We start from the raw sequence: 15,876 nt of genomic DNA on the forward strand, positions 1-15,876 counted from the left end.
GCCGGAACGCGGCGGAACCGCGTTCCGGCACCTTTTTCCAGGCCGGCCGCACCGGGCGCAACATCTGGGGGGGCGCGCTCGCACTCGCAGCTCTCTGCCCCTGCCTGGCTCACAACCGCGGCCATAGGGAGGCTCGGTCGGCGCGCCCCTGGCCCGTTTCCTAGGCGACCCTGCCCGAGCAAGAAGCGGCAGAGAATTCAGAGGCTCTCACGCCGGCGCCCTCAAAGCCAAACGCGCGCGGCTTCTCAGAGCAAAAGCTGAAGGCGGAGAAGAGGACGCTGGCCAACATGCTGCCGTTCGGGTGCCAATCAGCAGGCGGACTGGAGCAGAGGAGGGCGGGGTTTCCCACCAAGCGCGGGAAATAGGCTAAGGTTCGGAATAGGCAACTGCCTCTGAGGAGTCGGTTTGATGAGGGCGTGGCCTCATCAAAGGGTTTGATGAGGGCATGGCCAGGTTTGGGTGGGGGCGTGGCCAGGGGAGGGAGGTGAGTTCCACCACCTTTTCTCTGAGAAAAAAAGCCCTGGTGGTATCCATAGCAGAACATCCAGATTCAGCCATAGTTTCATTCCATACAGCATTAACCTTGTGAACTCTCAAGCTTCCTCCTTCCGTTATATATTCAAGATGGACAGTATTTAATATTTATTTGCTACGTATATATAGGGATGTGGGTCTATACATATGTTGTTCATAGTATGTTTAGGTGTGTGTCATGTACAGTATATGTTTCACTTTGAGAGCGGGCAACTAAATTTCATTTTTGATGTGTGCCATTGTGCCCACAGTAAAAAAATGACAATAAAGGTTATCTTATCTTATCTTATCTTATCTTATCTTATCTTATCTTATCTTATCTTATCTTATCTTATCTTATCATCTTATCTTATCTTATCATGTTTTCTGTCTGGTTTATCAAGGAAGGCTGACTCTCTTCCAAAGAATTCTGAATACTGTCATGAAATGATTAATATTTCTTATAGGAAAGCCATGGCAGTTGCCAATAATCCTGCATTTCCTGCCTAGGGCAATAATTCAGTTCTTCCTTTAGAGAAATGATTTCTATCTAAATTCATTAGAGAAGAGCCTGCATTTTCCCATACTCCGGCCATACCTGAAATATGTTCCACTCCTGTTACTGTACATGATGCAGTCATGTATCTGACTCTTCAAAATATGTTTTTCCTTTGGGGTATTCCGTGATTTGCAAAGCATGCCTTGGAATATTCTCATAACATCATTAAATCTTATGGCTGGAAAAGAGCTCGGAGATCTTCTAGTCCAATCCCTGCTCAAGATAGGAGTCTTATAAGTCCAGTCAAATGGTTGTCCAGTCTGTTTTTGAAAACCTCCAGTAATGGAACACTCACAATCCAAGTGGCAAGCTATTCCATTGGTTAATAGTTCTCAGTGTTAGAAAATTTCTTCTTTTTGGTTGGATCTCTCTTTAGCAAGCTTCTACCCATTACTTCTTGTTGTGCCTTACAGAATAAGTCAATAAGTCCCCGTTTCTTTGTGAAAACCCCTCAAGTACTGGAAAACAGTTATCATGTCCCTCCCTAATCCTTCTTCTTGATAGGCTAGACCAGTGATGGTGAACCTTTTAGAGACCGAGTGCCCAAACTGCAACCCAAAACCCACTTATGTATCACAAAGTGCCAACATGGCAATTTAATCTGAATACTGAGGTTTTAGTTTAGAAAAAACAACTCATACATTAATACCTTTTGTCTTAAAAGAAAAACACAATGACAAAGCTTTCATTGATACAAACAACTTTTTACTGAAAGGTAAAAGTTTGCATTTGGCATGCTTTTGAACAATTAATGTGATTTTTGCTGTTGTATGCATGCTGATAATTTGTCTAACCTTGGCTTATACCTTGTAAGTTTGAGAGCAACACATGCAGCACTCAGGTCATCTGTTAGTCTGTTTCTGATGTCAGATTTGATATAATTCAAAGCTGAAAACAGCGTGCTTGCTCCGGAGGCTTGTTTTGGCTAGGAAGGGGCTTGAGAAATGTCTTTTTCCTGCGAAAACGTAGCCAAAGATTGAGGCACACGTGCCCACAGAGAGGGCTCCGAGTGCCACCTCTGGCACACATGCCATAGGTTTGCCACCACTGGGCTAGACATACCTAACTCCCTCAACTGTTCATCATACCATTTCGTCTCCAAGCTCTTTATCATCTTTGTTGCTGTTCTCTGCACATTTTCCAGATTCTCAACATCTTTGTTGTATTGTGACCAGATTCTCTACCCTGAGAATCAATGCTCCAGACTACACAGCATTGCATTGAAAAAGGATGCCATAATGGCAAGTTGTACACGTGATGGTGCAGATAGCAGAGCTTATTAGTTCTTGATTGTATAATGGCAACTTCCAAAGTTTCTGATATCTGGGGGGGGGGGGAAGAGGTGAGCTTTCTCTTTCTACCCACTCTTCTATCAGTGCCCAAGCAGACCTGGATTCCTGATGCTATCATAGCTGGGGTGCCTTTCTGCATGCCGTCACCTCATATTTCATCAGGCAGACAATTTTTGAATTGGTCAATTAAGCCTTTCTAGTCCAGACCAAGCATCCTTCTCCTCCATCAAGCGTGACCCTATCAGTGGACTTCATGATTAGTAGTATCTTGCTTGCTTGAATCCCCAAAGGCAGCTCTTTGGAGTCCCATAAAATGAATGTACTTATCCAAATGTCTGAACTACCTTGAATCATACAATTATTGTTGTACTGTAGTGATGGGAGTAATCAAGCAATTAAGCTGTCTGCTTCCCAGCCTGAATTCAGCAGTCCATTAGAGTTGAGTGATACTTGGCAGCTTACTTCCTCAGCTGGAGTTTTCAGAAATTCACCACACTTCATTTCACTCTACTCAAGAGTGATGCCACACCCAACAACTGCATTGCTAGTACAAAGATGTCTATTATGCTCTTAGGGGTTTCAATCTGAGGAATCTTCCTCCCACTTCCTCCCGAAAAAGAGAAAATAAAAGCCCAAGCAAAAACAATACAACAGAAAAAGAAAAACAAAAGATACCAAAGGAAACTAGCATGGTTGCACAAATAGCTCCCTCACAATCTGAGGGACAAAAAGATCAATTATAAGAAATGGAAAGAGGAGCAGATAACTAAAACAGAATACCAACAAATAGCTCAAATCAACAAGGATGGAGTCAGGAAAGCTAATTCCCAGAATGAGCTAAAACTGGCAACTAATGACAACAATAATAATAACAAAAATTCTTTCAATATGTAAGGAACAAAAAAAGTCAAAGCAATGATAGATCCACTAATGGGAGAAAATGGCAAAAAAGTGACAGGCAGCTGGGAGAACTACTTAATTCCTTCTTTGCATTTGTTTTTATGCAAAAGGAAGAAAAAGCTCAACTTATCAAAAGCAACGCCAAGGGAGATAGAACAGGTATACAGGTAAAAAATCCTGGAATAGATAATCATGCGGATTTGTGAGCACGAGGTGATTGTTGGAAGCCAGCATGGGTTTGTTAAAAACAGGTCATGCCAAATAAAACTTATTGTCTTCTTTGATAAAGTGACTAAATTAGTGGATCAAGTACAGAGAAGAGCAACAAAGATGATCAGGGGACTGGAGGCCAAAGCATATAAGGAAAGGCTGCTGGAATTGGGTATGTCTAATTTAATGAAGAGAAGGACGAGGGGAGACATGATAGCAGTCTTCCAATATCTCAGGGGCTGCCACAAAGAAGAGGGAGTCAAGCTATTCTCCAAGGCGCCTGAAGGCAGGACAAGAAGCAACGGAGGAAACTAATCAAGGAGAGAAGCAACCTAGAACTAAGGAGAAACTTCCTGACAGTTAGAACAATTAACCAGTGGAACAACCTGCCTCCAGAAGTGGTGAATGCTCCAAAACTGGAAGTTTTTAAGAAGACACTGGACAGCCATTTGTCTGAAATGGTATAGGGTTTCCTGCCTGAGCAGGGGGTTGGACTCGATGACCTCCAAGGTCCCTTCCAACTTTTTATTATTATTATTATTATTATTATTATTATTATTATTATTATTATTATTATTATTATTATTATTATTAATACTGTGGACATAGTATATTTGGACTTCAGCAAGGCATTTGACAAAGTAGACAATGGAACTACATCTACATGGCGGGAAGCCTGCAGTGGGGTACCTCAATGTTTTGCCTTAGATCTAGTACTCTTCAACATTTTATAAATGATCTAGATGAGGAGATAGAAGGGAAACTCATCAAATTTGCAGATGACACCAAGCTGGAAGGAATTCTTAACACTTTGGAAGATACTCAAGATTCAGAAGGACCTTGAGAGACTTGAGCATTGTGCCCTATCCAACAAGACACAGTTCAGTGGTGAGAAAAGTAAGGTCCTTTATTTGGGCAGGAGAAACCAAATGCATTGGTATAGAACAGGTGGTATCTGGCTCAACAGTGTTAGCTAGACGTTTTAGTGGACAAGTCAAGTATGAGTAAGAGCTGTGATGGTGCAGTGGTTAGAATGCCATATTGCAAGCTAACTCACTGCTCACTGTCAGAAGTTCAATTCTGACTGGCTCAAGGTTGACTCAGCCTTCCCTCCTTCTGAGGTCAATAAAATGAGGAGCCAGATTTTGGGGGGCAATAAGCTGACTCTGTAAACCGCTTAGAGAGAGCTGTAAAGCACTGTGAAGTGGTATGTGTTATGAGCCAGTGATATGCTGCAATTGCTAAAAAACCACAGCAGTCCAGATTGTATCAATAGAGGGGTAGCATCTAATAATAATAATAATAATAATAATAATAATAATAATAATAATAATAATAATAATAATAATAATAATAATAATAATAAAGTTGGAAGGGACCTTAATATAGCTTTATACTGCACCAGGGCGGCCCCACTTGAAATACTGTGTCCAGGTCTGGTCATCATGATACAAAAAAGATGCTGAGACCCTAGAAAGTGTGCAGAGAAGAGCAACAAAGACAATAAGGGACCTGGAAGCTAAACTGTATGATGAACAGTTAAGGGAACTATCTATGTCTATTCTTATCGGAGAGAATGATTTGAGGGACATGATAGCTGTTTTCCAGTTCTTGTGGGGCAGTGATAAAGAAGAGGGGATCAACTTATTCTCCAAACAATCTGAGGCAGGAGAAGAAATCATGGATGGAAATTTGTTAAAGAGAGATCCAACCTAGAAGAAAGGAGAAATCTCCTGACAGTGAGAACAGTTAATCAATGGAACAGCTTGCCTCCCAGAGTTTTGGGTGCTCCATCACTGGAGATTTTCAAGAAAAGACTGGACTACTACCGTATTTGACTGGAGTAATATAAGGTGTCCTCCTTGAGGAGGCAGCTGGACTAGAAGAACTCTGTGGTACCTTTCAGCTGTCTGATTCCATGTTCTGTGTTCACCTTTAGGATATTTTACAAAACACTTGGTAGCCTTGAAACTAAATGGTTCTTTTCTGGGAAATGCTAGTTTTTGCCCTGCCTATTTTTACAAACACATCTTTGTTACCAAAAAGAATCAAAACACCAACCACAATTTCTTGGTGGTGACTACACCTATGGAGGTTATCAAGGAAATATTGAGTGCTCTGCCCTGCATAGCAATCATTCAGTAGTTGGGAATTTCTGAGCCTTGGAAGGAATTGTTATAATAGCAGCAATATGTCTTCAGCTCAATATTTTATGAGTAAAACTGTTATAAATCTATTCTTTACAGTTGCGTTCAGCCTATGAGGATGTTGTAAAGGCCTTCAGAGCATACGATGTTGGTCGAAGTGGATTTGTTTCTTTGGAATATTTAAGATCAGTTCTTAGCACATTTATATTTCCAATACAGCAAGATGTCTTCCAAGAATTAATGAATAGGTAAGTCATCTGCTATTTTTCTTTCAAACCAAGCCAACCCAATATGAATTTATTACCCTCCTGAAAGTTGTATTCATAGTACAGCATATTCAGCTTAGGGACACAAGTCATATTTTGCTCTGTTTGACCAATTTATGGTACTATTGTGGTATTTGGGTTTGCCTCTAGCGTGATAATTTATAATATATAAACATTCATTATCTCATTCCGAGCTAGAATGTAGAGGCTCCATACAATTTTGATAAATCATTCTGCATTGAACTGGTAGGTGTTTGTTGAAGAAAATGGATAGTCATCTAATGGGAAATGATTGCTGTGTTTATTATCTGAAGCAAATCAATAGAGCTTACTTCTAAGGAGACACATAGAAAATAGGACAGTGAATGCTTTGGAAAGGATTTGAAAGAGGTGCTTTGAAGCTTTCTATTGCTAAGCAAAAGCTTTCAATCTTTTGTGTGGACCTGAAAAAAAGATACCATTGCTGTAAGGAGGCACGTTTAAAATAGCTACAAGTTTTTCAGACTCCTGAAAAAAACCACATACACTTTAATCAATGGGAGGGAGAATTTCTTCAGACTGTTTTCAAAGCATGCCCCACTCTATTTTTTATTTTCAAAATAATGCTTTGAAACTTCTTTATTTAATAAATTTTATTAAAAGCGTTAGAGAACATAAAACACTAACATAGGGTAATACAAAATGGAGAGAACAAAAACAGAAAGAGACAAGGAAAAAAGAAAAAAGACAAGTCCAGGGAGAAAGAATAAAAAGAAATAGAAGCTTCTGATTTTGTCTGCAGCAAATACAAGTATAATTACAAAGTTATCTCTTACTGCATGTTTTTTTTTTCTACTATCATTTTTTGCCCTAATTATCAAAACCACAAGTCTTAAGTGCATTTTTTTCTGTTACATGCAAAATGTCTATAAGGGGTTTCCAGTCAACCATAAATATAGATATTGTCTTTTCTCTGATTTAGGAAATTAATTTAGCCATATCTGCAAGCTCCATCATGCCCACCATCATTCCTCCGTTGAAAGTAGTCTTGAACCTTTCCACTTTTCAGAGGCACAGAGCATACAGAAACAAAGCTCCATAGCTCTTTTTCTAGCTTCCTATCTGGAAGAAATGTTTTGAAATTTATAATGTGAGAATTATTAAACATTTTACAGAAAGCTAATTTGAAACATTTGCTTCTACGTTTTGTAAGGTGTGGCGACCCAGTGCTATTTTGGATCTTTTATAAACTATTCACGTTATTCATTTCTGCTCTTCAGAAAAAAAGAGCTCCGTTGACTTATTTACATGAAGGGTGTGAAATGAATTTTAAATCACTTATCTAATAAGAATGTACAAGAAAAAAAATAAAAAAAATAAAGAATTAGCTTTTTGGCGCTTTGTTTGGGAAGAATAGGGGTAGAAATGGTTTTCTTCCAAGGTTATTGAGGTGGTGGTTTGGCTGCAAATTCAGAAAGCTCTGAATATCTGGATCCTTTTCAATTAGATTTCAGGCTTGGATATAGTAAAGAGAAAGCATTGGATGTGCCTTTTGATGACATTTGGCAGACTGGGATAGATATATCCATTTGGATTAATTAGGGCACGGGTGTCAAACTTGATCACGTCAGGTGATGTATCGTGACGTGGTGCAATGTTTTTTGCCTTTGGGGAGCGGTGGTGGGCGTGGCCTGTGTGTGGTGCATCTGGCCCGTGGGCCGCCAGTTTGACATCCCTGAATTAGGGGATTTGAGGCTGGGAGGCATCATGTTACTGCAGTTTTCTGCCTTCCTCTTGGTTGGTTCCAGTTACTGTAGATATTTTTTTGGGGGGGGGAGGGAGAGAGATTCGACCCTAAACCTCTGATTTGTTACCAGCGTTGATGTTCACACACACCATGTTTAATCTTTATAAGCAGACCACTGGATAAGATGTAGATGAGATCAATGAACGAAAACACTAATCATCTCTATTTGTATATGTCAGTGATGGTGAACCTTTTAGAGACTGAGTGCCCAAAAACTGCCCCCCCACACCACTGTCCCCACTCCGCCATGCCCGCTGGGCCACCCACCACCTTCACGGCCCACCACAGATCACCCAGGCAGCCCAGCAGCGCCATGGCAGCCAAGCCCTTCACCTGTGCTCCGCACCATCATCTGCGTGCAATGTGGCGCAAGGGCAGAGTCTTGTCCCCGCTGCCCGGCAACCATGTCCTTGGCCGCACTGGCTACTCTCCTCCAGGGGGCTGCTGGTGAGGAGGGGGCCCTGGGAGGAGGCGGGGCTGGGGCAACGGTGTGTGTGCCCATAGAGAGGGCTCCGAGTGTTGCCTCTGGCACGCGTGCCATAGGTTCGCCACCACTGGTATATGTCGACCACTGGTTAAGCAAGTGATGATGATGTGAAAGCCCTGTCCCAGTACCTGGAATCTGTGAGGTTCTGTGTGAGATGGTCAGGCTCAAGCGCAACCATGTCAAGGCTGAGTTGCTCTTGAACTTTCTGCTCCTGAGAATTTTCCATTGTTTAGTTTCCCCAGATGGAAACGATGAACAACTCAGTACCTGTGTTCATGAAGTTCTTTGCACAAATCCATTTTGCCCACCAATTCCATTCATCCCTGGATTGCAGGGCCCTATTCATAATACCTCACGCCTTAGCCACCCTTTGGATTTCTGCAGTGCCCTCTACTTGGGACTGTTCTGAAAAACTACGTGGAAGCGTCAGCTGATCCAGAATAAAGCAGAACAAGCAGATATGGGCATGCCACCATATATTGATGTAGCCTCTACTAATTGAGTGCACTGATTCAGGCTTCTGAGTGCAACTCAAGGGCCTGGTTGCAATTGATGAAGCCCTACATGGCAGAGGACTTGTCATTTAAAGGCATTCTTTCTCTCATGTTATTTGCTTTTCTGTAAGATCTAAAAGAGTTGGCATGGTTTGGGTCCCATTGTTCAAGCATGCCATCTGATAAGACTTGGGTTGTGAGTCTTCTCTGTCATGGCACCAGCCTCTTGTCATAGTATCCCCCATACCTCTGTGATGCAAACAGTCATAACCCTGCTCTCTTATAGACTAGTCTTCAAGCCCTGACTCTTCACCTTGACTCTTCACCCTGACTCTTGGCCTAAGACAGGGGTAGGCAACCTTGGCTCTTTTATGACTCGTGGACTTCAACTCCCAGAATTCCTGAGCCAGCGTGGCTCAGCTTGGAAACCTCTCCCTTTCCCCTCAGCATGGCTGGCTTAGGAATTCTGGGAGTTGAAGTCCACGAATCATAAAAGAGCCAAGGTTGCCTACCCCTGGCCTAAGATATGGTATAAACTTATGGTGTGTTGGTTGCCTTATTTGAGTGTTTGCTGTTCCTCTGTTGCGTCATCTTTTCTCTTTGTTGTGGTTTTCATTGCTGTTTGACTTTTTACATTTTTAATATGAATGCTGCTCAGAGTCACTTGTGTTGGCAGATTTCAAATGTGATAAAGAAATAAGAAAGAAAATGAAATAAAGAATAGTCTCAGCAAAGGAAAACTGTATACCAACATCAGAGCACATCTCATCCTTTAGCTCCTTAAAGCTGGAAAAAAAAAACTCACTGTTAATATAGTGCACAAGGAGAAAGACTCAAGATTTGCCTTGATTTCACTGTGTTGTGTATTTACCAAATAAATCATAAATGTCTTCAACTAATTTCCAGCCATCTGTAGTAAATCATCAATTATTGCACTACCGAAAATACTATGGCTGCATTGCTATCACTTCATTTTTAAAAAAGTTAGATGTAAGCACATAATTGTGATAGTCATTGCTTAAAACTTTCTAGAAGGAATCTTTCTCCTAGGGCCCCGGGGTAGGCAACCTCGGCTCTTTTATGACTCACGGACTTCAACTCCCAGAATTCCTGAGTCAGCTATGCTGACTCAGGAATTCTGGGAGTTGAAGTCCGTGAGTCATAAAAGAGCCGAGGTTGCCTACCCCTAAGGCAGTGGTTCTCAACCTTTTTAATGCCGCGACCCCCAACCGGTCGTAAGTCGAGGACTAAATCGGTCATAAGTCAAGGACTAAACCGGTCGTAAGTCGAGGACTACCCAACCGGTTATAAGTCGAGGACTTTCCCTGCCCGGGAGCACCGTGCATGAGTGGTTCCGCCCCCTGCGCCGGCTGAGGCGAAGCTGGCAAGCGGCAGAGACGGAGCAGGCCGACCACCAGCTGGCCCAGCCCACTGGAAAAGGGGAAAAAATGGCGGACATCCTTGCTTGGCGACCCCCGTGAAATGGTCGATCGACCCCAAATGGGGTCGCGACCCATAGGTTGAGAACCGCTGGCCTAAGGCATTTATGTATGCAATGATTCTCAACCTTTTCAGTAAGAGGAAGGGCAATGCCATTCTAATAAGGCTATAAACAGGGAAGTCCATGTTTTGAGCTGCCACATCTATTAAGGTGATACTCCACTGATATGCTAATGTTAAAGCTGCAGCATCGTGAATACAGTGACAAAGATGTGATGCAGAAATGAAACGTACAAGTGGCTTTCTTTAGATTAAAGATTCATTAAAGATTTAAAACAAACTCTAGGAATGTGAAAGATGTTGGCGCCTGCGTTAAAATATTTTTTTTCCCCGTTTTGTATGAAATGGTAAGAAACTATTTTGTCATTTTATTGTATTAATAAAATATTTATGTGCCAACATTTTATGGCTGCTTCTGCTGCTAGATGTTTGATATTGTAAAACTTTGAATTGTTCACAATCCATTCCGAATATGTTCCATTGTAGAATGGCCTGAAATTATGTGTATATTCCTAAGGATAATATTGATTATTGTGTAAAGTTATTATTGTTCTAATTCCATTGCTGGAAACTGTTGAACTGTAAGACTAAATCCATAAAATAGTGTATATTTGGAGATTTGTCCTCTTCACCAGATACTAACAGTTCAGAATCTATAGTGTTTTGTATTTGATGGGAGATATGTAGAGAAGAAAAATATATAAAAATATAATATATTTTTCTTGGTGAACCAAACCAACTGCTCCAAGATTTCCTCTTCTGAGCTCAGAGAAATGGTCTTAGTTGTACTGCTTAATACGCCAGATGTATAAGAAAGCCATAGTACTAAAAATATAAATGTTTCGTTTTTCAGATTTGGAATAAAACTATCCAAAAGTATGGCTTGGGAGAAGTTTCTAAGTAAATTCCAAGATCCTTTGCTGTTTGATAGCAGCCAAGCAACTTCTAAAAGAAAACATCACAGGTAGGAGAGAAATTCCACTTATAGATTCCATTTATCTCCATGATTCCTGTAACGATACTCTGTGCCAGTTTTTACCCTCACATATACAGAGAAGAGCAACAAAGATGGCGGGGTCTAATTTTATGAAAAGGAGTTAAAGAAAGTAGAAAATATTTAGCCTAATGTTTCTCAATCTTGGTGACTCTATGATGCGTGGACAAACTCCCAAGAACTGAATTCTGGGAATTGAAGTTCACATATCTTAGAGTCACTAAGATTGAGAAATAATGGTTTAGCCTAAAGAAGAGATGGCTAAAGGGAGTCATGATAACAGTGTTCCACTACATAAAGGGACGTCACATGAGAGAGGGTATGGTTTATTTTCCAGAGCACTTGAGAGTTAGAAAAAACAACAACAGCGGGTCACAGCTTTTCAGAGGGAGATTCAGATTCAAAATAAGGAGAAATTTCCTGACTATGAAAGCCATGAAACAGTGGACCTAAGTCTGCAGCTTAGAGTTGGGTGGCTTTCAAGCAAAAATTGGAAGTCCTAGACAGGGCAGGTGGACTTCCAAGCTCCCTTCCAGCCCTATGATTCCATAATTCTATGTTTCACATCTTGTATGGTAGCAAATTCAGATGGGTCAAGAGTATAAATAGAGGGCAGGCCATTATAAGGAAAGATGCTCTCGATATGTAGTATCAGTGGTTTGTTTCAGTCTCCCAGCTCATTCCCAGTTTGTGGGCAGCATATCCTCAGAGAGTTTGAGATTCGCTTGCTGCTGGTGAATGCCAGATCGGTCAATAATAAGGTTCTTATTATTCAAGATATTATTGAGAAGGAGGGGCCAATCTGGCATACATCACTGAGGCCTCCATGATGCCAGAAGGGAGGTTCCCCTCTTGGAGATGTTCCCAGCCAAGACCCCAGGGTAGGAGAGGTGGGGTGGCAATGGACATCCAAGAATCTCTTGTAGCACTCGGTTGCCTTGCTTCCACGTTTCAGGTTATGAGACTCTATTTCTGAAGCTGGGCTCATGGAATCAGTTGGGAATGTTGCTACTGTACCATCCTCCCTGCCTGACCTGCTGGAGGCTATCTTGGGGCTGGTAGTAGAGTTTCCCAGACGTATGATTTTAGGGGACTCTAACTTGCCATCTTTGAGTGTGCCCTCCGAAGCAGTGCAAGACTTCACAGTCACCATGGTGGCCATGGGCATATCCCAGATCACCTTGGGCCCAAATCAAGTGTTGGTCACACACCAGATGCAATATTCTTGTTGGAGCAATGGCAATGTGAGCCCCTGACAAGGTCAGATCACACCCTGGTGTCCATGAGATTCTCTTATGCCACTCCCCCCTCCGCAGGGAGGCCAGGCCTATTCAAATGGCTTAACCCCAACGACTGATGGACCTGATTGATTCCAGAGAGAACTGCAGGATATCCCAGAGGTTTTGCTGCATAACCCTGCTGCAGCCTTGATAACGCCCTGGAATCCAAGGGTAGCCCGGGCTCTGGACAGGATCATGTCTTTGTGGCCTCTCTTAACCCATCACTCCTGACTCTCCCTGTAGTTCATGAAAGAGTTGTGGGTCCTAAAAAGAGTTAAGAGACATCTAGAGTGCTGTTGGAGGAAAACAAAGAATGTCTCTGACTGGACACAACCTATTAAGGCCTATCTTATGGTAGTAAGAATGGCAAAAGAGCATTATTTCTCCGCCCTTATTGCATCTGCAGAGTGTTGCTCATTAGCCCTGTTTCAGATTACCCTGGTCCCTTCTGGAACAAGGGAACTTGTTCATCTTCAGGGCTGTGCAAAGGAATTTGTTGAACATCTGATAGATAAAGTAGCTTGGATTCATTCCCAGTTGGAAGCCATGTGAGATGCTCGGGGAAAGGTCTTGCCAGGTGATCAGTTTGATCTTGTTAGACCCAATGAAGTGGACAGAGTCTCCGATGCTGTCAGTATGACTGCCTGTCAATTAGTTCCTTATCACACCTGGTTGGTGAAAGCCTCCAGGATGGTGACTAGCAGGTGGGTTCAAGCAGTGATAATTTTCCCACTGTGAGAAGGGATGTTCCCGGGGCCATGGTTTGTCCCCTCCTTAAAGAAACCATCACTTGATCCCACTTACCTGGACAACTTTCATCCAGTTTCCCTTCTTCCCTTCTTAGGGAAGGTTGTAGAAAAGGTGTTTGCTTGGCAGTTTCAGAAGGTCCTGGATAAAACAGATTATTTGGATCCCTTCCAGTCATGATTCCCTGTTATGGGACAGAAAATGCATTGGTTGGACTTGTCAAAGATCTCTAGTGAGAGGGGGATGGTGGTAATACAACCATCCTTGTTCTTCTTGATCTCTCAACAGCCTTTGATACCATTGACCATGGTATCCTTTTGGGTTGGCTGGAGGTTTGGAACTGAGCAGTGCAATTTTGTTCTAGTTTGACTTCTTTCTCCAAGACCAGTCATAATTGGTGTTGATAGGGAGTGAGAAGTACAGCCCATGGCTGTTTCATTGTAGCGTGCTGCAGGACTTGGTATTTTCTCCACTCCTTCTTAAATGAAGCCACTGGGTGAGATCATTCACCCTCAGAAGTTGAGATATTATCAGTATATTGATGATACTCTCTTTTATATCTACACTTCTGATGATCCAAGTGATGCTGTTGCTTGTGGTGTCCGAAGGCTGTGTGGGTCTGGATGGGGACAACAGGCTTCAGCTGAACCCTGGCAAGACTGAATGGCTTTGGGTGCATGGAACTTCAAGATCCGGGACTTTAACTAACTTAATTCTGGATGAGGTTGCACTAACCAAGACAGACCCAGTCTGCAACTTGATGGTTCTGGACTCCCGACTCCTGCAGGTGGTAGTCACGAGTCACAGCTAGGAGAACCTTTGCACAACTTCATATCATGTTGTGTGTCAGTTGTGGCCCTTCCTGGATCTGGAGCCCCTGACCTCAGTCGTTCAAGCCCTGGTCATCTCATGTCTGGACTGCAATGAGGGTCCTGGATATGTGAAGAACCGTCTTATCACACTGGGACTGGCCCTACCCCAGTGATGGTGAACCTTTTAGAGACCGAGTGCCCAAACTGCAACCCAAAACCCACTTATTTATTGCCGGGTGCCAGGTGGGCATGGCCCACTGGATGGGCGTGGCTGTGGTCATGGCAGAGTAGTTGGATGTGGCCAAGGTGGGGTGGTCACCTCAATGTTGCTCATGGGGAGGATGCCTGTGGGGGCCGGGCAGGGTTGGGGGAGATCCAGGGGGTCTCTGTCAGGTGGGGCAGTGGGCAGGAGGCTTGTCCTGTGGGGTGAAGCAAAGCAAGATGAGATAGGGTGGGTGTGCCATTGTTGCAGGGCAAGGCGAGGCAGGGGCCGGGACGGCTGCTGCGTGACATCATCGCCCCCCCCCCGCACATAGAGGCCAGTGAGCGCATGAGGGCCCCTCAAGCGGCGCACTCTGGGGCTCCGCAGTCCACCGCCAGCATTTCAGAGAAGCCGCCTCTGAGCTGGACGGCCAGCCGACAGCTGAGGAGGCGATGCAGTGGGTCGTGCCTGGGAAAAGGAGAGCATGCGAGGCCAGGAGGGATGGGACGGGGGGAGGGAAACCAGCCATGCTGGGATGCATCCGACCACGTAGGACCTCGGCGAGTTAGCGGGCGGCTGGTTGAAGAGGGACAGTTGCCATCTCTGGGGCATGGTGCATGTGCCCACATAGAGATCTCTGAGTGCCGCCTCTGGCACGCGTGCCATAGGTTCGCCACCACTGCCCTACCCCACCTGTGCTGGCAGAGGAGGCATGCTATCAGGGCCTATCAGTCAAGGAATTCTGGCTGGCTGACTCCAGGAGAAAGGCTTACTTTTCTGTGGCTCCTGCCTTTTGGAACATCTTGCCCCCGAGATGAGATTGCTCCCACCCTCCTGACCTTCTGTGAGGGCCGGAAGATCTGGGTCTGTCAGATGGATTGGGGCCCTAGTGGGAGAGCATCACACTGGAGATGGCTGATGAATTAAGAAACAATTTCACACACACACAGAGACCCAGCTCATTCTGCTCCCTCCCTTCACATCTTTTTTACTATCATTCTATTTTTGATTGTAATTTCCATTTTTATTGTTTTAGAACTATTTATCTTTTATGATTTTAATACATTTAATGCTGTAAGCCAACCAGGGTCTCTTTGAAATGAGATGAGTGGCAAATAAATTTCATAATAAAATAATATAAACATAATAGCAATTCCAGCTTCATGAATAATACACATGGGTGCTACCGATTGCCATGTTCACATTCTATATAGAGAAATATTCTTCAAACATCTTGGACATTAATCTAAAATGTGATATCTGAAAAGATCCAAGCGTTAATGTGGAACATATCTTTTCTTTATTTTGCTCTTAGACTCCTTTGCTGCAGTGAGTTTTGAAGGTCCACTATTAGAAACTTGTAGGTTAAAAGTCGGGCTTCAGGCCGGGGCACAGCACGGAAACGGCATTGGTCGCGTTGGTCAATGATCTCTGGAGGGCCCGGGACAGGGGATATTCCTCTGTCCTTGTTCTTTTGGACCTCTCAGTGGCTTTTGATACCGTAGACCACGATATCATGCTGCGGCGTCTCGGTGGGCTAGGAGTGGGAGGCACCGTTATGCGGTGGTTCTCCTCCTTCCTCACCGACCATACGCAGTCTGTATTGGCAGGGGGACAGAGGTCGACTCCTAGGCCCCTAACTTGTGGGGTGCCGCAGGGGTCGGTCCTCTCTCCCCTTCTGTTCAAT

At 43.5% G+C, this 15,876-nt stretch overlaps 1 protein-coding gene across 1 annotated transcript in view; it reads left to right on the forward strand.

Annotated features, from left to right (window-relative positions):
- LOC107291230 (EF-hand calcium-binding domain-containing protein 6) overlaps positions 1-15,876 on the forward strand; it is a 129,413-nt gene that overhangs the window by 27,431 nt on the left and 86,106 nt on the right. The window contains exons 9-10 of the mRNA XM_029284903.1: positions 5,721-5,869; positions 11,008-11,118. Coding sequence (XP_029140736.1) covers positions 5,721-5,869; positions 11,008-11,118 — 260 coding nt within the window. The remainder of the gene's footprint in view (positions 1-5,720; positions 5,870-11,007; positions 11,119-15,876) is intronic.

Source organism: Protobothrops mucrosquamatus, unplaced genomic scaffold (assembly GCF_001527695.2).
Source record: "Protobothrops mucrosquamatus isolate PMUCROS unplaced genomic scaffold, P.Mucros_1.0 scaffold1087, whole genome shotgun sequence".
NCBI classification, from domain to species: domain Eukaryota; kingdom Metazoa; phylum Chordata; class Lepidosauria; order Squamata; family Viperidae; genus Protobothrops; species Protobothrops mucrosquamatus.